This window comes from Colius striatus, chromosome 10, assembly GCF_028858725.1.
Source record: "Colius striatus isolate bColStr4 chromosome 10, bColStr4.1.hap1, whole genome shotgun sequence".
Classification (NCBI taxonomy): Eukaryota; Metazoa; Chordata; class Aves; order Coliiformes; family Coliidae; genus Colius; species Colius striatus.
Window position 1 is genome coordinate 18327937 of NC_084768.1, and position 26154 is coordinate 18354090.

Consider the following 26154-nt stretch of genomic DNA (forward strand, 5'->3'; position numbering starts at 1 on the left):
ACCCGGCCAGGCACAGGCGCTGCTCAGGGGCCGCAGCGGCGCTCCTGCAGCCAGCACGGCCCTCTCCGACATCTTGCCAGGCCGCAGTGCCCTGAGGCTACTTGCAGGGGAGGGGACATAGAGCATTTGCTTTTGTTGAGTTCTGCCCTGGTGAGGCCTCATCCGGAGTCCCACTTCTGGACTCCCCAGCTCAAGAGGGACGGGGCACTACTGCAGAGAGTCCAGCGCAGGGCCACCAAGATGATCAGGGGACTGGAGCATCTCTCTCATGAGGAAGAGCTGCGGGACCTGGGGCTATTCAGCCTGCAGAAACGAGGGGGACCTCATCAATGATTACAAGTACCTAAAGGGGATGTCAGGAGGATGGGGCAATGCTTTTTTCCATAGTACCCAGTGACAGCACAAGGGGTAACGGGCACAAGCTGGAACACAAAAAGTTCCACTAAACACAAGGAGAAACTTCTTTGCAGTTTAAGTGAAGGAGCCCTGGCACAGGCTGCTTGGGGAGAGTGTGGAGTCTCCTCTGGAGGTTTCCAAACCCACCTAGACTTGTTCCTGTGCCCCCTGATCGAGGGGAACCTGCTTTGGCAGGGAGTTGGACTAGAGGATTTCTAGAGGTCCCTTCCAACTCCCCACCATTCTGTGATTCCAGTCAGAAGGGGTTTGCATGGAACAGTCTGCCCGGTTTCTAAAATAGTGCCCTCAGTTCATTTGCCAGTGGCATGAATATAAATATCCTGTTTGTGCATCACAGTGGGTGGCATTTTCTGGGATCAAGTATTTACAGATACTGTTGCCTGGCCCTTACCAGGGTTTGTTACAGCGGAGTGCTGCATTCAGTGATTCAAAGGGCTGGAAACAGGGACATAAACCTCAGCAAATATACGCAGATGGAATGAGACTAAAGAACCCTAATGAGGACAGTGAAATAATGGCAAGGATTTTGCAGAGAGACTAATTGACTTTTATTGAGGCTCTTGGAGTTACACCTTCAGCAACAGAACTACACCAAGTCTACATGTAATGAATTAGGGAGACCTAGAAAGCAGACACACAGAGAAGGAAAGAGGGTACGTGGAGAAGGGCAGGGCTGTGCCTCTGTTTGTGTAATGGAGGAGTTTTCCATCAGCAAAGAGTGGTGCCCTGTGGGATTCCATGCATAGAGCTGAGTGAAAAATAAGAAAGATAAAAAGCTCTGCCATCGCCCTCAAATTAAACACTCTATTCAGAAAGATGGTGACAAAAACCATAGCTCAGAGAAGGCAGCACAAGTAATAAGTGAGGGTGTGAGATTAGACAGCAAACAAATCTTCCAGAGCCCAGTGGCATGTGCATACAAAGAAACACGAAAGCCACACGTGTGCAGGTGGCTGCAAGATGAATCAGGCTGCAGTGAAAGCCACAGCTCAGCACCCTCTGTGGTCCCAGGAAAGTCCTGGCACCTGCTCTGGGCATGAGGAGCTTTCTGCAACGTCAGGGGAGGCCTGAGAAGAGAACCTGTCAGCATGCAATGGCAGCCCAGTGGGAATGAGAGCCATCAGGGCACTGGGAGTGGAATTAAGGATGGGTATCTCAGTTTAGGGTGAGCAGCAGGAAGATCTTAACGGCTGATGATGTGGCAGGACTCATGATAATATCAGGTGCCCTGCTGTGTGCTGCCTGATGCACTTGCCTGTGCTGTCCTCTGCCCTCTCTCACTCTTTTTAGAGCTCCCTGGCTTTCCTGGCTGTGAAATGTATCACTACCAATCAAGGCAATATTTGGAAAGAGCTAATTATAGAATTATCATTATTATAATTGTAAGAGGAATAATCCCTTACTCTGCTATGCAAAATGATTCACACAATAGCAGTTTCAATGCTGCCCATGGCCTTTCACAGAACACTTGTGCAGCAGAAAGCCAGACCAGGAGGAGATGGTCAATGACATGAACCTCTTTCCTCTCTAGCGTCTGTGTATTGAACTGGAGGTAGAGGTGACACAGGCTCTTTGTACTTTCATCCTGTGGTTTTGAATCACACCAGGATCCTTATCAGCAGGGCTTTTTTTTTTTTTTCAGACAACAGAAGGCATATTACCCTCAATGGAATTTCCTTTTTAAAACAGCCTTCTTGGCTTTGATCAGTGTATGAAGGGCAGATGAAGAGTTGGGTGCAGTTTGATTCCATCTAACAAGCCTGGCATACGAGAAAAAGGAAAGCATTTGCATCATACATCACTCTGGACGTGTGAGGTAGAGGCCAGTGCCATCTAGAAACATTCTAGATACAGCAGAGCTAATACGTATGGAGGTAGCCTCAAAACCACATTAGAGAGAGACAAGTCCAAACAGATTTTCTATACTAAAGTCTGGGGCTTAAGCCAAACAAATGATTCAGTGTGTGTAAGAAGAGTGTGCAAAAGTCCCAGATAAGTTTTGAGAAAAGCTGCCATCTAAAACGATCTGGGGCTTGGATTTGATTCACTTCCACTTTGCAGCCCTGGCTTGGTTTTGAAAGAGACAGTAATCTGATCGTTGCAAGTTGTGTTCTGTATGAATAAGCCTTGAATATCCTCAGCTCACAGCCTTTGAGGGCCCATCAAGAGGCATTTACTTATCCTTCCTTCTTCAAGTGTGTCTGCTCCTGCCACGTGTCAAGCATCTGGTTTAGGAGGGGAACTGGGGCTGAAATGCCATGACGGGCATCCTGTAGAGATGCTCAACTCAGAAGTGGACAGGCAGCACAGCCTGAAACAGCTTCAGCACAGCAGCAGACGTTTTGGTCTGTCTCTAAGCAAGGCAGAGAGGCTGGCAGCAGAGAGGCTGGCAGCAGCCAGCATGAGCATAAGAACCCGGTAACCTAGACGTTACTGTTTGCTGTTCAGATCTGGGTGTAGGACAAGCTGGGAATCGCTCCTGGGGCCCAGCGCTATGCGCAGGAGCTGTGCCCATGGTCAGCACTTGGAAACTGGCATGAGGCTGGGAGACTGTGCTGGAATCCATCCCTGCAGGAACTTCTTCCCTGCATACAACCTCTCCTGCCCATGGCACCGGCAGTGCCATGGTCCCGCCCACAAGCCACAGCCCATGGGAGCATGGCTGGATGGGGCAAAGAGGGGCCACACCTTCCCCAGAGAGCCTCTTGCATCCTGTGTGACGTTGGCTGGGACGTGGGACCCATCTGGCAAACATCTCCACACCTGCTGAAGCGGGAAGTTGAAAACCTCACTGAAATGTACAGTCCTGTGAACAGGGCTGGGAGGGACCTTTTGGCATCACTTGGGCCATCCCCTGCCCCAACACAGGATCAGCTATACTCAAAACTGTCTATACAGGAGCTTGCCTAGTGCATTTCTTTTAAATCCTCAGTGGCAGCGAGTCCTTACTGTCTCTTACTCTCCCTGACTTAACTGTTCTCACATGTAGGAAACGTCCCTGACTATCCTGAATTGCCCTTGTTACTATTTGAGCTGGCAACATTTTGTTCGGATCCCCATGGGTAAAAGAATTCTCTTCCTCTCTGAAGGAGCCTTTTATGTATTTGGAATGGTTATCATGTGTCCCTGCAGCTATCTCTTCCTCCGACTAAACAGGCAGGGTTCCTGCTGTCCTTCTGCAGAGCAAGACCACAGGCTGTGCCCCAGCCGCTGCTGGAATCTCTCCATCACGCCTCACCTCCCGAGACGCAGTACCCAGTGGTGCTGTGTTCTGCCTGCGTTTGTACGTCCTGGGGGGATGTTCACCTTTCCCACAGCAGCACGGTGTTGCCTCTTTGATCCAAGGTACTCGTGGATCTTTATCTGTAAAAGGTCTGGCTAGCCAGCAAGGTTCCCATCTTGCATTTGCACGGGTAATTACCCCGACCTAAGCACAATACTTGGACTCGCACTCTATATTTTTCCAAGCCTTTTTCCATTTTGTCAAGAGCATTTTGACTTTACATCCTGGCTCCAGAGCGCCCGCGGCTCCCCCCACGCGGGTTCCGTTTGCCAAAGACATAAGCCTAATTTTTATTCCCCTTCTTTTGGCTTGTTAATATGTCCCCAAGTGCTCACAGCACCAGTGCCCGGGTGGAGCGGGAGAAGCCAGGGTGAGGGACACGTAATGGAGGGTCCTCGCTGTGATCCCGGCGCGTGATGGCGAGCGGGGAGAAGGAGCGCGGGCCGGCGCAGCGGGCGGCCGCATCCCCTTTGTCCCCGGGCGGGGTAGGGCGGCGACGAGGTGCGGGCCCATGTGGCCCCCGCGCCGTGCCGCCCGGTGGCAGGCTGGGCCGGAGCATGTGCAGCTGCGGCAGGCACCTGGCAGGGAGCCGCAGCGCCGGGGATGTGAACCAGGCGGGGAGGAAGGCCCTTGACTCATCAGATAAATCCAGCCCCGCACGGGGAGCGAAGGCGGAGGAGGCGAGGCGGTGCTGTTGCTGGTAGCAGGGGAAGGATGGCGGGGGACAGCGAACAGCGACTGGAGGAGCAGGGGCAGCCGAGCGGCGGCGAGCCCTTCCTCATCGGGGTCAGCGGCGGCACGGCCAGCGGCAAGGTGCGGGGGCTGCGGGGGGAAGCGAAGCGGGGGCGCCCCGCGCCTCTCCCCGCTGCACAGCCGCTGCCCGCCGGGCGCGGCGGCCACATGGCAGCGCGGCGGGGCCGAGCGGCCGCCCCGCCACGTGCGCGGCCCCGCCGGGCCGGACCCCACCGGGGCGCGGGGGCTCGGGCCGGGGCCGGGCAGGCTGGCTGGCCGGTCGCCCCGGCTGTGCACGCCGCGGCCCGAGGAAGGACGAGCCGGCGGGGAGAGCCGAGCCGCCGAGGCCTCTGTTGTGGGGCGGCGGCTGCGGGAGCTCGGAGTCCTGAAGACACGTGGAGGGGGTGTTCAATGGGTGCAGGCTTTATCCCCCTACTCCGGCCGCCACCCCGCTCCCCTCCGCCTCGCCACAGGGAAATGGGGATTGCCGGGGGCCGGCGGGCAGCGCTGTGGGGCTGCGTGGGGCCGGGATGGAGGCAGCATTCCCCCGCTAAACCCCTTTTCCCGTGGCTTTAAGGAGCGAATCCCCGCCGCCCGCCTTTCCCTGGCCGCGTCCCCGAAGGCGGCTGGCCCCGCGGCACCCGTGGGCTGTCGGGCAGGTAGTGAATTTCTTCTCTTTTCTTTTTAGCGGTGTGGGGTCGTGCCCTGGGAGTGCCTTTTTCTGGCCAACTTTGGGGTGGCAGGAGTGGAAATTCTGCAGCAAATGCTGACTCACAGCGGCAGGGCGACCTCCGAGCTGCGCCCGGGAGGGGACGGTCCCCTGCGGCGGGGAGAGCTGCTCCGGCCGGGGTTAATGCGGGTTTTCTCCGGGAGGCTGCTGCACCCGAACTGCAGCGCAGGGCAGCTCCGGCAGCCTTACCTCTTGCTCGCTTGGATTTGAGGGGTTTTTATTTAATTTGGGGATTTTTTTAGGCTGGTTTTTTTTTTTTTAGTTATTTCATGCAGGGGGTGTTTATTTGTTTAAGCTGAGGTAGGTTGCTTTCTATTCTCATATGAGAAGAAAATGACTTTTTTCTTTTCCTTCAGTAAAACCAAGTGCACAGGCCTCCTACACAGGGCAGCACAGACCTGCATTTGTAACAAAAGCATGAATAGATTGGGAAGTAGCAATACCTTGGAAATAATTCTTGGTAAAGAAATTGAATGTGGGCCATCACAGGGGGAAGACAGAGCCTTATATCTGGGTTGATTCCTCCTTTTTCTCTTGAAGGATGGCATAACCCAACTGCTGTACCTCGTAACAGTGTCTTTAAGAATGTGTCTCTAAGTAGCCTATTGATTCTTGGACTGTTGTTGCTACTGCAAGGGGGAAAAATCCAGATATAACAGGGTAAGGATGGTGAGAGAGGATGCAATATCCTCCACTGGGAACCAAAGCTGGATTGCTCCTGCAGTACAGCTCCTGGTGACTCAAACACGCTGGGTTTGTCTGCTCTCTGATGCGTGGGTCTGCTTCTCTGTAGCTGTCCCAATAACATCGTGCCTGACGCTGCTGAACTGTTGTGTCTCTGAACACCGTGTCTCTGGCCCACAAGGTAAAAGCAGCGATTACAGTACAACATGCCACAGTTGTTCTCGACTTCAAAGTGAAAATGTTCAGTAGCAGCAGGCTGCCTTAAAAAAAATAGGGAAACGATTCTTTCTAGCAAGGGAGATATACTAACTGGCTTTTCCTGTCTCTCAGCTTTGATTTCTACCCCTCCAGTGATTGCTGGCTGCTAAAAACCTCTGTGCAGTGCTGCTTGTTGAAGGGAATCCAGCAGATTGGTACAAACTTTGTGGGAAAAGACTGCAAGAAATATGCTGGCAAAGCCCAGCTTGCTCAATTGAGAAGCAACAGGATAAAAGGGCCCGAGACTTGTGCACACAAACTCCCAGATTCACAATTGTCACAGCTTTGAGGCAGGAGTGCCATGGGACTGTCCCCACCTGGCTAGTGACAGTGCCCTGTGCCAGGCCGTGCTGAGTGCCACCCCATGCTCCAGGAGGGCAGTGGTGGGGTTACTGCAGGAAGGCAGTGGTGGGGTTACTGTGGTTTGGGCTAAAGGCTTGCCTGCGGCTAAAATCCATCCCAGGGGCTGCCATGCCAATGTGCTGGCTCAGGGTGAAAACAACGCTCCTTGAGGGAAAGCGAAGGAGGCTTCTTTCCCACTGGGAAAGTGGCAAATGTACCCAACTCTCCCTCACACCAACTGAGGCTTGTTGTCATAACACACCCCTTGGCAGCACAGCAGCCCAAAGATAACAGTGTATTTGCCTTCCAAGGCTCCCCCCAGCTCCTCCCACTGCTGCTTTTGAGTCTAAGATGGGGAAAAAGTCTCTGCAGTCCGAACTCCCCATCCCTCTGATGTACCAGCGCAGTCAGGCTGTGGAAGGAAGAGATCCTGTCTGTAGCTTGCCACAACTTGTTTTGCGTGGTGCCCTGGGGAAGCTGGCATCTGAGGTGGCCAGCCTTCCCCAAAGAGCTGAGGGCAGCATTTGGCTGCTGGTTCTTAAAGGCAAACTGGTGAGAACTCCAAATTCAAAGGCTGGCTGCTGTTCCTTAGTGAGCAAAAGAGGCTTGAGCAACTTTCAGTACTCAAATAGGAGGTGGAAAGCTTGAGTGCTCTCCTGATTTTTGGCTCTTAAAACAAATCTGGACTCTGCTGGGTGGAAAGCTGGGGAGCTGCAGAGGTCCTGAGCGGGCTGTGATGTTGCAGCTGCTGCGAGGGCAGTGCTGGGTGCGTGGCCATTGATTTGTGGCAGCTTGGCTGGGACAGGCTCATCACAAAAGCTTGATGAGAGGCAGCATTTCTCCTGTTGTCCCCTCAAATCCCAGCACTGTGCAGCCTGGGCAAAGCTTGCTGCAGTCTCCTGATGTGAAGAAGATGGCATGGCATAAAGACCCCTTCTTGTGCCAAAGCCAGAGAGAACTGCAACTGCCTCATTTCCTTAGAGGGATTCCCAAGGCCAGTTATCCCATTTTCTTTCATCCTATATGCTTTCAAGTGCTCTGCTAAAGTTCTTGTTTCCTTCCTATACCTGATGGTCTTTGTGCTAACAGCTTTTTCCCTCCCTCCTGCAAGACATTCCTGACTCTCAGGGACTGCAGCATGCAAGGCAGGCAGCCAGGCTGCGGGCTGGAGGAAAGTTCAGCAAACTTACTACTGAGATGAGCTGGGAGGTGTTGGGATACCTCCCTAAGCTCTTCACATGTCCTCACATCAGCTTAGCTCCTGGGACATTGCAGCTCTGCCAGCACTGCTGGAGTATGGCTTGGTCCCAGCAGCAGTGGAAGCATCTGGTGCTGGGGTGGTTGCAGCATGGGGAGAGAGCTCTTTGAGCCGAGGCTGAAGCATTAATTGCTTGTCCCCACGTGCTGCAAAGCGAGGTGCTGATGGCTGCCTTCCAACAGGAGGTTGTAGGAAAAGACACATTTACGAAGAGCTGAGTGCTTTTGTTGGCTGCCAGACTCTCAAAACTAGTCAGGGCTGAATATGAGTGCCACAGTGTCCCAGTGACTGCTTTGTTTGGATCTTGAGTTAGTGCATGAAGTTGGAGATGTCTGTTTGAACATGCAGCCCGAGAGTTTCCAGACTGCAGAGCACTGAAATGACAGCCTGTGTTCAGCCAAGTGTATTCTGCACTGCTAATCTATTGGGCACTTCTGCTTTAAACACCAAAAAGTACTGAGGCTGAGGTGCCTGCCTAGAAGAGTGAGCAAGCCATGAGGCTGAGGAAGGATGGCATCACCCAGCCAGGGTGGGACAGCCAGCGTGTTGGTCTCCAGGGAAGCAGTAGCCTCAACTGTGGTGCATCTGCATGAAGCAGTTCCCTCTCCATATGGGACTTCTTGCATGGGAGAGCTCAGTCCCCTGCACTAGCAAGGGAACACAGGGCAGCCTGGGGGTCACTGCTGCCACGTCACCACCTGGATGACAGCAGTGACCTGGGAGGGAGCCCTGGGAAGGGGACTGGCAGGGATTGCAGCAGTCCTGTGTTGGTTCAGCACCATTTCCTGGTGACGTTCATTCCATGGCTGGCAGGAGCCCTGAATCACAAGGTCTGACTTGTTAAACACTGGTGTCAATGTGTGCTAGAGACTCATCAAACTTTCTAGTAGAATGTTATTCTGTGCCAGCCCCTGATCAGACTGATACACGGGACGTTTTGATGGGTCAGCCCTTTCCTGTTACAGAGTGGATATGTGTGAGTTTGCTGTGGAGCCTGCTTGCTGTAGTCCCATGGGCTCAGCCAGCTCTAGGCTATGGAGTTTGCAGCAGGGGCTCAAGAAAAATAGCCTGTGCCCAAAACGGGTGGACTGGGAGGGACTGTGTTAGGGGGTTTGTTTTCTTCCCCTCATGTAATCTGTGTTCAGATCCTCTGTGTTTGTATGAGCCCGTTTGGGCTCCAGCCCAGGGCTGCTGATGGCATGAATGTTGTCCCAGGATGAGTGAACAGCAGCCTGGCTATCTCAGTCCCGAATTGGTTTGCCTGTGGCTCACAAAGGGAAAGGCAGGAATGGTGAACCTGCCTTGGAAAGCTCTGGGTGGAGGCCCAGGCTTTTGTTACAAGAATAGCAAGTTTCCAGTCCCAGTGCTGCCACATAGATGTGCTCCATTAGAACTGGAAAGGATTGTGTGGGTCATGAACTAGCTCAGGAACACAGGAGGACATTTAATAGATGTTCTGGGACCCTTCCCAGTTTGGTATCTGTTCTGTGTGTCACCCCAGTCTACCAAGCGCTTTGTAAATACTCTGTAATTAACCTTACAAAAAGAGACCAACATCCATAATGAGTGTGCTGCTGGAGAGAAGGGCAGCATTGCCACAGCTCCTGATTTCAGGGACCCAGTTGAGCCTGGAAAGGGAGCCATGCTACAGAGGGCAGCAAAGAAAGGCCACAAGTAATCCCGGTAGTCTCTGATGTGATCTTAGGGACCAGATCCCAAAACTGGACACTTGTTTCATCCCCAAGGGTGTGATGAGGACACTCTAATGGGGTTCTTGAGGATGCAGAACCATCGATGGCCTTTGTTGAGCCTGCTCACATCCAGGCCCTCCAGGAAGGGGTTATAACAATGATGTCCCTAGAGATAGCCTTGAAGCTTCTCTTGCTGGTGAGAGGTGGGATGTGACTGCCGCAGTCTGTCCTTGCTCCTGGCTGTAGCATTTGTTGTGGGCCAAGGGCATTGTTCTGCTGGGGAGGACTCTCCTCCTGATGAGCATCTTGGCCTGGAGTGAACAGCCTGCAGTGGTGGCAGGAGTCTGTGCCTCTCTTCCTTCCACACTGGAGCCCAGCATGTGCCTCTCCTGCTAGGTCTTGCTTCTGGCACAGACTTTCTCCCTTTACTTGGTCCCAAGGGACTGGCAGATTCTGTATTTCTTTAGGGCTGGAATCTAACTGAGATGAGTCACTTTTGCAAGGTGTCTAGAGTCCTTGGGAGGATGAGAGGTCCTCCCTGCTGCTGTATTGGGAACTTAACAGCTCTATGTAGACATTTCTCTGCCCTGCCAAGCTCCCACTCTGAGCAAATGGGTTTTAACATATCCACATGCGCAAGGTTTATGGATTCCTCCCAGCCCAGCATAGACTTTACCAGGCAGGGGCAGAAGTACCCAAACTGCCATGTCAAGCCACAGCAAACCTGGGGCTGAAAGCATCAGCTGAGTCCTGCCTGGTACCTTCCTGCAGTGACTGACTGTAGCACTGTCAGCTTTCTCTCTAATACCCATCTGAAGTTATAACTCACTGTCTGATCAGAGCTGCCCAGGAGGGATTGTGGGATAATCTGCATAATAATATTGGGGAATTAGTCAACTCATGAAGAATATTAGGCCATGAGTGAATATGAATTAAATATGTAATGTAATTAATACCTTTTAAATAAATGTCGGGAGTAGGGCTTTGAACACTCATCTGTTGAGTTTCTTCCCCTCTGCAGCACCTCTTTCCTTTTGGCAAATGTGGAGTTCTTCCCCAGGTGCCCTCTCTGTCTTCCCAGCGGGATGAAGCTGTACTTCTTCCTCTAAACACTGCTTATTTATGTGTGTGGTTCAGGGGAGGAATCCTGCACAGGGAGCTGCAGCTGCCTCTGTTCAGGAATAACATCTCTGAACTTGCTTCTCACACTGTGATGTGCTGATACCTCCCTCTCAGCCGTCTGTGTGTGGTGTGGGTTGGTTTGCACAGCTTTCCCAGGGAGCAGCTCAAGCACAAACTCTGGGGGAGTGGAGCTCAGTGGGTCGCAGGCAGTTTGCTCAAACCTGGAGCCGAGTTCCCCTGGCTGCAGCGTGTGGATGGCAGAGAGGTCGGGGCTTCCCGCTTGCGTGCTTGGGAAGTCCTGCAGCCACTTCATGCAGCTAACATGGGAAAGGTCCACTTGGCAACAGGGGAGGCACAGAGGCTGCCGTGTCCTGTCTATATTTAGTTTTAAACAAGTTCTGGAGGAGAAGAAGGCTTTTGCTTGAGAAAGCGTCCTGTTGCTGGGAGTGCGCTGCAGCTGAATCACCGTTGGTATTCCCTTTGGGTCATGGTGAGGTCCTGCTCAGACATTGTAGATCTGTGGAGGGGGCTGAGTGGGAGGCCAGGAGCCCTGTCATGCCTCACATCTTCCTGCAATGAGGTGTGTCGTGGAGGGCAGAGCTATGGATGGGGCTCAAAACCAGAGTTTTCTGTATTAGGATTCATCTATAGCGTCATGTCATCTTCCCCAAGTCATCCTCCCTTCGCCTCTGCAGCCCTGGGCTTCTCAGAGATGAAACAGCGGTCATCTCCCCTGGGAGAAGCAGCCAGGAATTGACAAAGGAAGGAATCTCAGTCCAGGTTGCCCCTTCACGTAGGTGCTGTCTACATGTGTCAGCACCACATGTCTCCTGAGTTACCATGCATCCAGGCTGGCTGTACCCTGGCAAGGTACTTCACAGTCCTGCTTTGGTCTTGGTCTCTCAGGGCACCTGCAGACCTCCCCGGAGCCTACTGGCTATCATTTCCAGTTATTAGTGGATTTTTCACACTTTTGATTAATACCAGTCACACATATGTGTGCAGTGCTGGTTTGGGAGGGTGGGTTTAAGCAAGGGACTTGCGTCATTCATTTAGGGGGGACGCTTACCGAGGCTGGGAGTTTCGGTTCCCCACTGCAAAGGGGAATTTGTAGCCTATGCACTTCTGGTTTTTCTTCCTCCTTAACATAATCCAGTTTGACTAACCTGATATCCTTCTGTGAGTGCATAACTGGCTGGCTAGATGAGGGGAGAGCAGTGGATGTCATCTACCTTGACTTCAGCAAGGCTTTAACACTGTCTCCCACAACATCCTCATCAGAAAGCTCAGGCAGTGTGGCTTGGATGAGTGGACAGTGAGGTGGATTGAGAGCTGGCTGAATGACAGAGCCCAGAGGGTGGTGATCAATGGCACAGAGTCTACTTGGAGGCCTGTGGCCAGTGGAGTTCCACCGGGATTGATTCTGGGGTCACTCTTGTTCAACATCTTCATCAACAACCTAGATGAGGGGACAGAGTGTACCCTCAGCAAGTTGGCTGATGACACCAAACTGGGAGGACTGTCTGATTCCCCAGAGGCTGTGCTGCCATTCAGCGGGATCTCGACCGGCTTGAGAGCTGGACAGAGAGGAACCTCACGAGGTTCAACAAGGACAAGTGCAGAGTCCTGCATCTTGGAAGGAACAACCCCATGCACCAGTACAGGCTGGGGGTCGAACTGCTGAAGAGCAGCTCTGCAGAGAGAGACCTGGGAGTCCTGATTGATAATAAGCTAAATATAAGCCAGCAATGTGCCCTCGTGGCCAAGGCGGCCAATGGCATCCTGGGATGCATCAAGAGTGTGGGCAGCAGGTCAAGGGAGGTTCTTCTTCCCCTCTACTTTGCCCTGGTGAGGTCTCATTTGGAGTACTGTGCCCAGTTCTGGGCTCCTCAGCTCAAGAGGGACAGGGAAGTGCTGGAGAGAGTCCAGCGCAGGGCCACCAAGATGATCAAGGGTATAGAACATCTTTCATACGAGGAAAGGCTGTGGGAACTGGGGCTGTTTAGTCTGGAGGAGATTGAGGGGTGATATTACTAACATTTATAAATATCTAAAGGGTGGGTGTCAGGAGGTTGGGACATCCCTTTTTTCTATAGTAGCTAGTAACAGGACAGGGGTGATGGGATGAAGCTGGAACACAAAAAGTTCCACTTAAACATATGAAAAAACTATTTCACTGTGAGGTGAGGGAGCCCTGGCACAGGCTGCCCAGGGGAGTGTGGAGGCTCCTTCCTTGGAGGTCTTCAAGACCCGCCTGGACATGTTCCTGTGTGACCTGATCTAGGTGACCCTGCTTCTGCAGGGGGGTTGGACTAGATGATCTCTAAAGGTCCCTTCCAACCCTACCATTCTATGATTCTATGATAAGATGTTTATCCGCCGAGGGGAAAAACTGCCTGTGCAGCTGTAGTAGGTATTCACACTGACTTCAGGGAATGCCCTTTGTGAACCAGTTGTGTTTCTATCACAAACGATTGTGAGGCAAAACCTTCTTCACTTGGGCCTTGCTGAGGTTTGCTGCCCCAAGGTGAGTTGAATGCAGCCTTTAAGATTGAGGAACATGCCATGTCCTCTGCTATCCCTGTAAGTATAGTGTGTGAGCAGTGTCCTGGCCCACACCTGTGGGACCAAAGTGGCATGTGTGCCTCTTCCTAGAGCCTGGAGGTGACATCCCTGCCCATCTGGGCCACACGAGATGCTGAACCTGAGCTTGGTCCTTCAAGCAGAATGTCCTTGTGATTGTCTTTCTCCACTGCTTCCAATAGCTCTCCAAAGCCCACCAGAGAAAAGGGAAGGGTCTGTAGCATCTGCCTGGATGCTTTTGCCAGAGGCACTTGCTGCCTCAGAGCACTGGATGGTAAATGCAGCCAGGATACACTCCAGTCCTCGTCCTAGGCCTTGGTGGGAGGACGTGTTCCTGTCTCCAGCTGCCGAGGGCTACTTTCTCCTTGGGTTTTCCTTACCGTTGAGTGTCTGAAGTTGTGGGGTATGCTACAAGAGAATGATTTTCAGAGCTGATGGGTACTCCTTTCCTTTCTCAGCTTTCCAGGATCAATGGACCAGAAATTAATGTGCATAAGGCAGAAGAGAGACTGGCAGGAACTGTCTGATGCCCTCAAATGATTTCATTGTCCATCTGAATGCTGAGGTCCCAGGGGAGAGTGTGAGTGCAAGTGGTGTGTTGCACAGATGCAAAGTGAGGGAGCCCTGCTCCCTCCCCTGGGCTGGGGAAAGCAGTTTCTGGTGCAGATCTGTGTGGAGCCTGCTGATCTACAGGCTGGGCATCTGCCTGGGTGGTTGTGCTTTGAAGGTGGTTTGTCCCTAATTGCCATGGGCCTGGGAAGTTTGGTGTCCTTGGCAGCTGTGACCAAGGCTGAACCCTGCTGTGCTGTGTCTCCTCACTGCACAGGGAGGCTGGAATGTCGGGTGGGAGTAGGGAGGAGGAGTGGAGGAGAGGCACGGTGCATGCCCTGGCTTTGCGAAAACTGTGGGATACAGCTGGAGAAGCAATAGGGCTGAGGCAGGCTGGAGAAGTGTATGGGGAGTGGGAAAACAGAGGAAACAGAGCATGGTCTCTGGCTTTGTGATGGTCTCTGGCTTTGTGTCTGCCTGTGCCGAAGGGTGAGTGGCTGGCATTGACTTGCAGTGCTTTGTTCTTAGTGACAGCAGCTTGTTGCAGGGCAGGGCTGCTGACACGGCTAGGGAAGCTCAGCTTGCCAGCTGTGAGAGGAAGGAGAAGAAAGTGGGATGCTCAGGGAGACCCCATCTGTCCCTGACCCAAACCCCAAACTTGTGCCCAGGGCTGCAAGGACTGCTATGGGGTAGCCTGAGCCGGTTGGCTCCGCAGCAGTGCTGTGTGTGGAGGCTGACTCACAACCCAGCCCTCACAGCCAAGTCGGGTCAGCCTGGCCTGGAGGGGAAGAGACAGTCTCTGGGGACATGAATGCCGTCAGATCTTCCAACTTCTCAGGCAAACAGCCTTGCCCTCTGCCTGCTGGGGTGACCTCCTCTGCCAGGCATGCATTCTCTCCTCCCTGTTCCCTCTTGCCACCGCTGTCTTCAGCTCTGCATCTGGAGGTTGCCAGCCACATACAGAGCAGATGATAGAGCCAGCAGAGAGGTGGGTTGATGGAAAGAGCCACGGGCAGGCTGGGGGAGGCAGGCTGGGGCAAGCAAACCTCTCTGTGTAAAGCAGAGCACTCAGCAGAGACTATTTGTGGTAAGGGAGGACAGGAGCGGCTCAGCAGGGCATCTGCAGCAAGCCTGACTCGTAGGAGGTGAGGCAGCTCGGTTTGGTACCAGAAGCACCCACTTGTCCCCGAGCAGTGGGTGCTGGGGGCTGGGCTGGCGCAGGGCTGGAGCAGCAGAGCATTCCCCACCGCCTGACCTCAGCTCTGGCTGCCCGGGGCCGGGGTGGCTGCCAGGCAGTGATCCAGTTACTGCAAGTTGCACGGCGGCCAAGGGCTCACATGACTAAGGGGAAGGGACTGACGCAGCTGGAGGGGCTTGTCCCCACAGGCTGTGCTCTGAGGTGTGATGGTGGGGCCTGCTGTGCCCCTCAGTGTGCCTGCTGCTGTGCCAGCAGGGAGCCGATGCCGGTGCCTGGTGCCTGACCAGCTCAGCTGCTGCGTGAGGTGCCCGTTCCTGTGCCAGCAGCACTCCTGGGGCTCTTACTCCAGCACTCAGAGCCACGTGGCTTTTCAGCCACTGGCTCTGCGATGCCCTTGGCCTCCGGGTGCCAAGAGGCACCAGGATATGCTTGTGGCTGCTCCTCCCAGCCCTGGCAACTGTTACACAGATCTCTGATAAAGTCCCAAGGCTCCCTTCCTGGTGTCTTTCCACTCTGGGCTTTGTTTAGGGTATGAAAAACATCTTTCTCTCGCTCTCCGAGATTGCTCTCCCTTCCTGCCCATGCTGTGGTGGGGTTTCTGGGTTGGAGAAACCAAGACATTGAGGCTGCCTCCCAGGGAGGAAGCTCAGTCCTGGTGCCACACTCAACTCTACTCTCTGGGGAGCTGCTGGGCAGGCTGGAGCTGGCCACAGGAGCCCTGGGGGTGCAGCTAAATCTGGCCATGGGAGCTCTGGGGGTGCAACTGAGGCCAGGCAGCAGCTGACTGGTTTTCTGTTGCCATTTGTGCCCAGAACTGCAAGCAGAGCAGAACTGAGGAGGGAGAGGCAGAGAACAAGCTTGATGCTGCTTCCACAGTGAAAGGCCCCACAGTGATGCCTGTGGAGCTCCACATGGCTTCGGACTGTGCCTTTGAGGGGAGCAAAAAGGTGCTAAAGGTCCAGCAAGCAGTGCCCCAGGCACCCAGGATTGGCAGTTACCTGGGGACATCTTCTCTGCATGACTCAGACACCATTTATCACTGACTTGCTTCCTTTGCTATTCCTCCCCAGTCCTCTGTATGCTCCAAGATCGTCCAGCTGCTGGGCCAGAACGAGGTGGACTATCGGCAGAAGCAGGTGGTGATCGTGAGTCAAGACAGCTTCTACCGGGTCCTCACCTCAGAGCAAAAATCCAAAGCGCTCAAAGGCCAGTTCAATTTTGACCACCCAGGTGAATGGAGAACAGATACCGGGGCTCTGTCGTGTGGTGGGAGGTGAGGGCTGGAGTAGGACCCCCAGCTCCACCAGCACAGAGCCTTCCACAGACACTGGGACCCTGTGGGGAGCAGGAGTGGGTGGATGGGTTAGTTAAGTTCTTGTGGAGCTGGGTGCTTCCCTGGCAGGGTGGCTGGAGGCCACCTGTGTCCTTTGCAGTACCACCTCTGGCTCTTGGGGAAGAAACTGCCTTCTGGGGTGGAGTGTTTGGGATGAGAAAGGGCAGGTTGTGAACCCTCAGATTCCTTAAGGTGCTTCTCCCTGTGAAAACGTTCCCCTGTTTGGAAACCTTTCTGGTGCAGCTGGGTCGGGACCAGGCGCACAGTCCCTGGCGCCAGCAGCTCTGTGTCCCTCCTTCAAGGAGGGAACAGTCTTGTGCAGCTGCTCTTCAAACCCCTCCACTGAGGGGGCCTTGCCCTGTGGCTACAACAGGAGCTCTTTGAATCATCTCTGGGCTTGGCAGGGACATTCCAGAACCGCTGTCCTTTCGTCCCCATGAGGACAATGGCCAGAGGCAGTGAGCACTGAGCAAACAGAGCCCTGTCTGTCTGCTGACTCAAGGCTGAAACACTGCTCCAGTCTCTCTGCGGGCTGGAGCCCTGAAGGAGATGCCTTCCTGAGCCACTGTACAAGGGTAGTATTGATCTCTGCGAGCCAGAGCCCAGGCTGGTGCAAAGCAGTGAAGCCCCAGGGGCTCTGGGAGAGCTGGGCCTTGCTCACAGGGATGTGCAGGACTTTCCTCCCTAGTCAGTACATCTGCCTGGCCCCAGCACGGGCTGCCAGAGGCTCTGGCTGGGCTAAGCTCAGCGTCTGGTGGGTGGGAGAGGTTGCAAAGCTCCCTCTGCTAACGTTTCCTCTCTCCTCAGATGCCTTTGATAACGAGCTGATCGTGAAAACGCTCAAAGAGATCACAGAAGGGAAGACGGTCCAGATTCCTGTCTATGACTTTGTCTCCCACTCCAGGTGTCACAGCTGCTCCTGCCTCGCTGTGCCTCTGCTAAGGAACGCCCTGCGGTGCAGCACACAGCCCCAACACCCCACAGCCCACCCTTTCTAGGCCCAGAACCTACCAGAGGTTTAAGCCTAACTGCTCCACACCCCTTGCATAGAGGATGCAGGGCAAATACAGGTGCAGGGTGAGGGTCTGGAAAGCCATACAATGGCATCCAGCAACGTTCAGGTGTCAGTGGAGGGGAGTTATGGCCCCACTTTTTTCCCTCCATCACACTTCCTCTCCTCACAAACTGTTTGCAGCTTTAACAAATATTCCAGGCTCAAACAGTCCAGTGCTGCCAGGAAGGGAGGAGGAGGATGGCGGTTCTTGCTCCTGTTAGTCTTCCCTTGCACATGTTCAGCTTATTTTGGCGTGCCTGTGACCCTGCTCCATTGCCCACAGAAGCACTGTGCTGTCAGGGGAGTGCTGCCTGGTTCCTGAGGAAGCAGAGCTGCCCTTGCAGGTTCCCGTGGGTCAGGCCCCATGCACAGGCTTTCTGGGCTTTATGGCTTGGCACACAGCACTCACAAGCAGCAGCTGGCCAAGGCAGGGGGGAGAAGGGTTAGTCGCTTCCTGCTCTGCCATTTGTCCTTCTAGGAAGCATTACATATGCTTTTGGATTCCCTTCACTGGGGTAGGTCTACCCTCTCCCCAGTGCCCACGCCCTGATGCAGCAGTGGTGTTCCAGGGCTGGAGCAGTACCAAGGAGCACCGCTGTTTTCCACCCACCTCTCTTGGCTTGTTTCTCCCCACCAGCATGTTTTGACTCTCCTTCCCTCTGCTAGGAAAGAGGAGACGGTGACTGTCTACCCCGCTGATGTGGTGCTCTTTGAAGGCATCCTGGCCTTCTACAGCCAGGAGGTGCGGGATCTGTTCCGCATGAAGCTCTTTGTGGACACGGACGCAGACACCCGGCTGTCTCGCAGAGGTGAGGCCCAAACGTGCCTCGTGCAGCAGGGACAGGAATGTCACTTAACTGATCTGGGCAGAGCCAGGGGACAGGGATCAAGGCAGAACTGGAATGGGCACAAAGCTGGCGAAGAGCGTTATGGCAGCGGAGAACACCTTGCTCCATGTCTCTTAGGATCCAGTTGGGGTTTTTGCTGCTTTGTCTGGGATTCCTCCTTCGATGCGCAGAATAGAATCATAGAATTGTTTTGGTTGGAAAAGACCTTTAAGATCATCAAGTCCAACCACTCACTTCACACTGCCAAGCCCACCACTGACTCATCCCTCAGCACCTCAGCTACACGGCTTTGCAATATCTCCAGGGATGGGGACTCCACCAGATCCCTGGGCAGCCTGGGACAGGGGCTGACAACCCTCTCAGGGAAAAAGTTCTTCCTCATCTCCCATCTAAACCTCACCTTATGCAGCTTGAGGCTGTTTCCTCTTGTCCTATCACTCGTTACTGGGAAGAAGAGACTGACCCCCACACTGCTACAACCTCCTGTCAGGTAGTTGTAGAGAATAATCTTGTCTCCCCTCTGCCTCCTCTTCTCTAGACTGGCATGCAGCAGTGTGACTACTGAGTGTGCTGTGTCCTCACTTGGCCCTGTGGCACAAGCCCTGTGCCATCAGCTGAATGGCAGCTACTGTGGGTCAGCAGATGTCAAGTTTTTCCTTGTGTTCAAGTGGAACTTTTTTTGTTCCAGATTATGTCCATTACCCCTTGTCCTGTCACTGGATGCTACAGAAAAAAAGTGTCACCCCATCCTCCTGACACCCACCCTTTAGGTACTTAGGAATGCTGATGAGATCCCCCCTCAGCCTTCTCTAGGCTAAACAGCTTCAGGTCTTGCAGCTTTTCCTCATAACAGAGATGTTCCATTCCCCTGATTGTCTTGGTAGCCCTGCACTGGCCTGTCTCCCCTGTCTCTCTTGAGCTGGGGAGCCCAGAATTGGATACAGGACTCCCAAATGATGACTTGGAGGAGAGGTCCCCTTCAGACCTCTGCTGTAAGGAGGGGAACTTGTCTCAAAGTGTGAGCCTGAGGTTGCTTGTGTGCATGGGACTATTCCAGTCTGACAAAGAACTGGTCTTGCCTGCCCTCCTGCTGTCAGACAGATATACAACATCCTCTGCTGTTGGATGTCATCAGCACTGATGAAAAGCTGCTTTTAACACATCCTTCTTGACCCTGCCCCCTGTTCTTTCATGACTCATGCAGGGAGGTGACAGCACAGTCATTGCAGGGAGAGCTATGAGCAGATCCCAGTTTTGCAAGGTCCCACAATATGAACCTTAGCCCTTAAATAGACTATGCTGTGCAGGAATGTGGCTTTGCACCCAGTCATAGGGTAGCACATGGTTTTAGCAATGCCCTGTATCAGCTGTCTGAAGGCAAGGCCTTGCTTTGTTCATTTACACATGATTGTGTGTGCATCTCGAGTGTGTGGTTCAGTCACTCGGGACTCGTTACAGAACTCTGAGTTCAGGGCTTGAGAACTGGTAGAGATCCCACTGATTAGGAACCAAGACCATCCAATCTGCTGACAATACAGAGATAAACCCTGTTGTGCTGAAGCTGTTGGATGAGATCCTGAGCCACATGAGCCCAGGCCATTCTTGGGGTATTTCTTCAACTCCCTATCAATTGCTAAAGCTTTGCAAAGGGGCTCTTAGGCTGGTTAAAGTGTCAGTGTCCCCTGCTTAGGGTAACTGGTTGGCCTCCTGACAGGGAACTCAGCATTTGGCAGTCTCTTGACCTGCTCTCAGCAGTTGGTAGGACAACTTCAGTGGCAAATGTTTACTGTATGTCTCCCTGGTACTTCTGCAAAAGGAGAGCCTGTGTGTGAGGTGCTGAAGGTATAATCATGTCCCTGAAATGTCCCTGGAGGCAGCTTGTAGCAGCAGTCTGGATCTTGCATTGTGACACAGCCCTGAGTCATCTTGCTCTCTCAGAAGTCCTGAAGAGTTGCAGCAGTGGGCTTTTGGAGATGAGGTTCCTGGAAATGCAGCTGACAGCTCAGTTGATCAATAGTTCTGGGATTTGGTATGTGTAACTAGCACTGTCCCCATCTTGGCACCTCTCAAGAAAATCGCTGCTCATTGTGTGGGGCAAGGTCTGTCAGCTGCCTGAGCTGTGCAAAGCCCTTTCTGGCAGAGGGCCTTGGCTGCCCTGTCCTCAGCCAACTTCCTTACAACAAAGACCAGGGCGGGTGTCAGGTGCATGTTTCGGGCGTGATTTGAATGACCCCCGCCTGCTGTCTCTGCATGGCTGCTGACCTAGCCTTGGGCCCTCTGCCTGCCCTGTGTGGGTGCACAGTCTGAGCCTGAACTGCTGGCAGCCGTTGCTTTGGGGCCAGGTACAAGACGGTGGGCTTGCCCTGCTGTATTCTGCCCTGGGAGCAGGCAAGAGAGTTTTGCCCTGTCAGGACCAGCCCTGCAGCCTGGGCACTCAGTGTGTGCAGCTTGCAGGCCTCCTGCATGCTGTCCCGGGCCTGCTGTGCTCCTTCCCTGTCCCAGAGCAGTCAACAAACAGGGTGTGGGACCTGGGAAAGAAAAGTCTGTTTTCTTTTCCTTGCCTGTTTTTCTGTATTGTTTGAGCTGGGGCCTGCTCCTGCTCTCTGGAGACGGCACAGAGCTGGCTCGAGCAGCCTGGGCTGGGCAAAGCCATTGCTGGAGCAGGCAGGGAGCTGGCACACATCCTGCTGCCAGCCCTTTCCTGCCCCCAGCGCCTGCCCTGCTTGGGGCTGTGAAAGGGCATGCTGCAGGGCTGCTGGCCAAGGGCAAACGAGGCCACGAGGCTGGTGCCAGAGCAGCACTGTCCTGGCCCCACAAGCACCCGGCAGCGGCTGCCCAGCAGGCTGGCAGTGCCCTAGCTTGGCTCTGCTTGGCATGTGGAGAAGGCTCACTGAGTCCAGCCCCGGTGCCAGGAGCTGGCATGCTGGGGAGAAGCCCCTTGGGAAGAGCCAAGAGCCATCTGCTCGACCAGGGGGCTGTTTTGGCTCTTGACCATGGACTGAATTCCTGCTGAACTGGGGCACCTGTCCACACCAAAGTGGCTTTGGCTCAGAGGTGGCAGGGGGCCAGGCACCCTGTGCAAACAGAGCCTGAATGGCAGAAGAAGCAGGAGGCCAGCTTGTGCTCTCCTGTCTTCCTCCTGGGCTGATCTCTTCCAAACACACCCTCAGCCTCTGATTGGAGGAGCCTGCTTTGCCTTCTCATCCCACTCAGCTGGGGACAGCACAAGGAGCCTGGCAGAGCTGGGTAGGTGGGTGACTTTTACTCTACTCACCTCTGCAGATATGAGTTAGACTGTGCTTTCATGTGTGTATGAGTGAAGCTCACTGCTCTTCTGTTCTGTGGGAACCTCTGCACTGGGATGACTGGGAGAATGTCCCGTTCTTAGGCCATGGCCAGGGCAGAGTGATGGGAGGGATGCAAGGGCTGAGGCTGGGAACAGTCAGGACAGGAGTGGCTCTGGTTACAGCTGGAATGTGCTTGCAGAGCTGAGGAGAAAGGGAGGCAGGCAATGAAAAGCACTTGGTTAGGTCAGCCAGCCTTTGGCTCCTGGGAAGGCTTGGAAGGGGGTTTTTTAAGCATGTGACTGGGCTGAGGTGTGCTCAGACATGTGGGCAGCAGCTTGCAGGAACAGACACCATGGGCAAAATACCTGGGTGGCTAGTCAAAGGTTGTACTTAAGGGAAGAAGGATGAAACCGTTCATGTTTCAGCTCCTGACTGTGCCTTGCATCTTCCCCACAGTGCTCCGAGACATCAGTGAGCGAGGCAGAGACCTTGAGCAGATCTTATCTCAGTACATCACCTTCGTCAAGCCTGCCTTTGAGGAGTTCTGTTTGCCAGTAAGTAAGGGGACTGCCAAAAATGCCTCATACCCTGTCCCAGCTCCTCAAACAGGAGCATTTTGTGCCACAGAGCGCATGTCAGCCTACCTTACCTTCCTCCCTCTTTGCAGGCACTAGCAAAAATGGGGGTGCCAGTGCTGGCTGGGACAGGGTGAGATGGGGACTGTTTATGCAGCCACTGCCTTCCTGGTGAGATCACCATCCCCTACAGGAAGGCCAACACAGCAGAAGAAACCCCTCTCAGCACAGGGTCTGGCAAACCAACAGCAGGCAGCTCAGCAGGTGCCAGCCCAGGAGGGAAGATCCTCGGCTGAAAGGGGAGATGCCTGGCCACAGGCAGGCACTGTCTGCTGTGTCTGCCCCTTGTTTTGGGCTGTCCTGCCAGCCCTTTTCACCCTGCAGTGCTGCTGGCTTCTTGCTGGCTGGGTGCTTGGGAGAGCAGGGAAGCCTCTTCCTTCACCCTGTGTTGCAGGATGTGGCCTTGCAGGTTGTGTTTCCTGGCCAAGGTGTAGAGCCAGACAGACTTTGCTCAGGGTCAGGGCTGCAAGGGCTGCCTGGAGAAAGCAAGCTGCTTGGGGAGGTGTTAACTGGGGCAAAGCTCCCTAGCAGACAGGGGCTTGACATGCAGGAGACCACTGCAGTCCTGCACACCATGCAGGTGAAATAGCACATTTGCAGGACTAACCATTGCATACTTTTCCTGGCTCTTGTGGAGAGGGGCCTGTGCCTTGGTTCTTAAGGCTTTTTAAGCAGATGTGGTAGTTATATAGGGATTTCCCTCTTATTGTGGAGGAACTGAGTCAGCAGAGTCCTGCCACCTGGGATGTGCTGGCCACAGCCAGGAACTGAACCTGTGTCTCAATCCTCAGAAACATCTCTGTTCCTGGCTACATGGCCAGCTCTGCCCTTTCCTATAAGAGGGGCCGGTTCTTTCTGTGCTGCAAGATCTTTTCCTGGCTCCTAGGCAGCACCCTTTTCTCTGTCTCACTCAGTTGTGGCTCTGGGGACCAAGGTTCAATTCCAGTGTAATCCCAGAAAAGCTTTTCCTGAGAGTCTAGCTTGGTCACAAGGTAAATCTGCAGCTTTGCAAAGCAGCAGATGCTGCATCAGTCTCTTCTGTTGAAGAGTCTGTAGGAAGACCAAATGTGAAACAAGGAGGGTAGAAAACAACTCTTTTTGTCTCTACCCACCAGCCTGGCAGTGTTTTGCTTCCACTTCCAACCTGGTGGTGGGTTCAGCTGCAGACCAATTGCATGTGGATCTTGAGTGGGCTCTGCACCCACTGTTGGTGTTCCTTGACTCCTAAACCAGCTCTGGGCCAGGTGGTCCAGCACTTCAATGGTCCATCAGGTCTTGGTGATTTTTGCTATGGCAGGAAGGACCTGGAGGTGTTAGATGCCATCCTTTGCCTATCTGGCCCATTTTTCACCCCTCTGGCTTGTTTACTGACACTACAACTTGCCTGTCAGGAAGCTCATTAGCTGTAAGAACTGAGAAAAATAAAGGAGGAAACTGAGACTGGCACTTGCAGGTGAAAATAGGTCAGGGCTGGTGTGTCGTATCAGACCTTTCTTCCAAGCCTTGCTGGCAGAAGATTCTCCCCACATCCCCAGCAGATCGGATGGCTGTGCCCTGCATGTCCACACAACCCAGGCCTGCCAGCTGTTGCTTTTAGGACAAGCCTGGCTGAGTTCAGGAGAGGAGGTTATTCCCAAAAGCTGCTTGATTCTTGTGATTGTGAGGCTTTTTAATTTCAGATTTTTTTAGGGTGCCTCTTCCTGTAATCTGTATGAGCTCATAAAGATGGAGTCAAGGCACAAAGCATGGCCCTCAAAACACAGGGCAGAAGACAAATAGAGCATCCAAAATGTATTATCAGCAATGACATCCCAGCACTGGGTTTGAGTTTGGTAGGAGGAGGGGAAGGACCTGCCCCAGGAAGCAGGGACAATGCCCCAGCCTGGTGCCTCTGCACTTGCCCTGTAACACAGTGCTCTCTCTCTTCCCAGACCAAGAAGTATGCTGATGTGATCATTCCCAGAGGAGCAGATAATGAAGGTGAGTGGGCCCAGACCCTGCCATTACATCTGGCAGCTGGCCTTGGGCTGTTGCTCTTGCACAGTTAGACAGAAGGTAGTGGGACCTGCCACAGAGGTGACTCAGGCCATTGTCACCTGAGCTCAACGCACACTCTGAGATGAGCCTCTCCCTGCCTGGAGCACTAGTGACTGGGAGTTTGTGTGCCTCTGATCAAGCCTGGGAGCCCATCTATGTGCAGTGTCTCCAGATTCATCCCATCTAAAGGGAAATGTGTTTCTCCATGGCCATATGTGTGCAGATGGGACAGCCAGGTCTCCACCTGGTTGGAATCAGCCTGACCATACTGGCTTGAGTGCTGGGCTCAGCTGGGGCAGAGGGATGAGGTCCCAGTGGGGCAGCTCCTCCCCACAGGACTGCAGCTCCCCACCACCTGATCAGAGGGGATGAGAGCAGGGGAGACAGCAGGGTCATTGTCTCTGGCTTGGCTTGAGTTCATTTGCAACAAAGCTGGTGAAGGGTCTGGAGAACAAGTCTGATGAGGAGTGGCTGAGGGAACTGGGGATGTTTAGTCTGGAGAAAAGAAGGCTGAGGGGGAGACATGATCATTCTCTACAACTACCTGACAGGAGGTTGTGGTGAGGTGAGGTGAGGGCTGATCTTTTCAGTAATGAATTATAGGAGAAGAGGAAATGGGCTCAAGTTGCACCAGGGGAGGTTTAGATTGGAGATTGGGAAGTACTTTTTCCCTGAGAGGGTTGTCAGCCCCTGTCCCAGGCTGCCCAGGGAGGTGTTGGAGTCCCCACCCCTGGAGATACTGCAAAGACTCATAGCTGAGGTGCTGAGGGCCAGGGGTTAGAGGTGGGCTTGGCAGGGTGAGGGGAGTGGTTGGACTCAATGATCTTAAAGGTCTTTTCCAACCAAAACAACTGTATGATTCCGTGATTCTATGATGCTAATGCAATCTCTCCTCCTTGTCTTTCCTTCCCTTTTGCTCGCAGTGGCCATAAACCTGATAGTGCAGCACATCCAGGACATTCTTAACGGAGGACTCAGCAAACGCCAGAGCAACGGATACCTGAATGGGTACACGCCGCCGCGCCAGCGGCAGCCCTCAGAGTCCAGCAGCCGGCCGCACTGACCGCCGGCGGGGTGGGGGCGGGGGGCTCGGGCCCTTCCGCTGCCCCTCTGTACATACTGTCCCTTCAGTCCCCCCCCTTCTCTATTTAAGAAACCGGACGGAGACGAACGCCTTTCATTTTGTATGTTGGGAATGGGCGGTGAATAGCAGCCGGCCGGCCGGGAGCCCGCACCGCCACGGCTCCCGGCCTCGCTCAGTAACGCCAGCACGGAGCCAGCTATAAACCTCTCGAAATACAGAATTGCTCTATTTTTGTGTAAATGCAGAATAATGGAAAATTACTTGCCACGAGGGGTTGGCCAGGCTCGCTGATGCTGGGAGGGGCCGTGAAGAGGGTCCTGGGGGCAGGGCGATGTTGGTGGCAGGATCTTCACCTCAAAGGCGGTAAGGAAGGAAGAGGATGCAGCTACTGCTCTGGGATCACAGTGGTCTCGGGCTGTGCTGGAGGTGGCAGCTTGAGCGTGGCATGGATTCTGTGACTGGGCTGAGGTTGCCTCCTCCTGTTGCTGTTCAGGTCCCAGCAGCCTGGCTTTGGCTGGCAGGCACTGCACAGTGCCACTGGTTGCTGGGGGAATGGTGTGTAATACCTTCCCTGCCTCTCTCTGCACCTCTGGGTCTCGGTCCCTCAACAGCATCCCTTTCTGTGTCTGACACCTCTTCCCATTACAAGTGTGGGTCTGCTGTCCCACATCTGGTAGGTGATGCTGGGTATGTGATCATGTAAACATGGCAACTCACATCTTTAGCAGTCCTGCTGCCCGGTTTGGGTAGGGACAGTGCATGGATGCCTTCAGCCCCTCTGGAGCCAAGTAGCCTTGTCTGTGGTGGGACTCCTAGCCAATCTCTGGGCTCAACCTCAAGCCTAGAGGCTGGCTTACAGAAAGTCAGAAATATGTCTGTCATTCCTCACTTGGAACAGTTTTGCTCTTGGATAGTGGAGGGATTGGGTCTGTAAGATGTGGTTAATGGACAACCAGCCTTTTCTGAATGAAAAGGGCAACAGCTGATGAAGGGAAGCTGTCTGAGGAAAGCAAAGTGTAGCAGTCCGTG

The 26154-nt window shown here is 53.8% G+C and overlaps 1 protein-coding gene across 1 annotated transcript; it reads left to right on the forward strand.

Annotated features, from left to right (window-relative positions):
• Positions 1-4190: 4190 nt before the first annotated feature.
• Positions 4191-25365, forward strand: UCK2 (uridine-cytidine kinase 2). Its single transcript, XM_062003514.1, has 7 exons — positions 4191-4513; positions 15918-16077; positions 16988-17084; positions 17901-18043; positions 21826-21923; positions 23936-23984; positions 24965-25365. The coding sequence occupies exons 1-7, from the start codon at positions 4415-4417 to the stop codon at positions 25102-25104; spliced, it is 786 nt and encodes a 261-aa protein (XP_061859498.1). The 5' UTR covers positions 4191-4414; the 3' UTR covers positions 25105-25365.
• Positions 25366-26154: the final 789 nt, after the last annotated feature.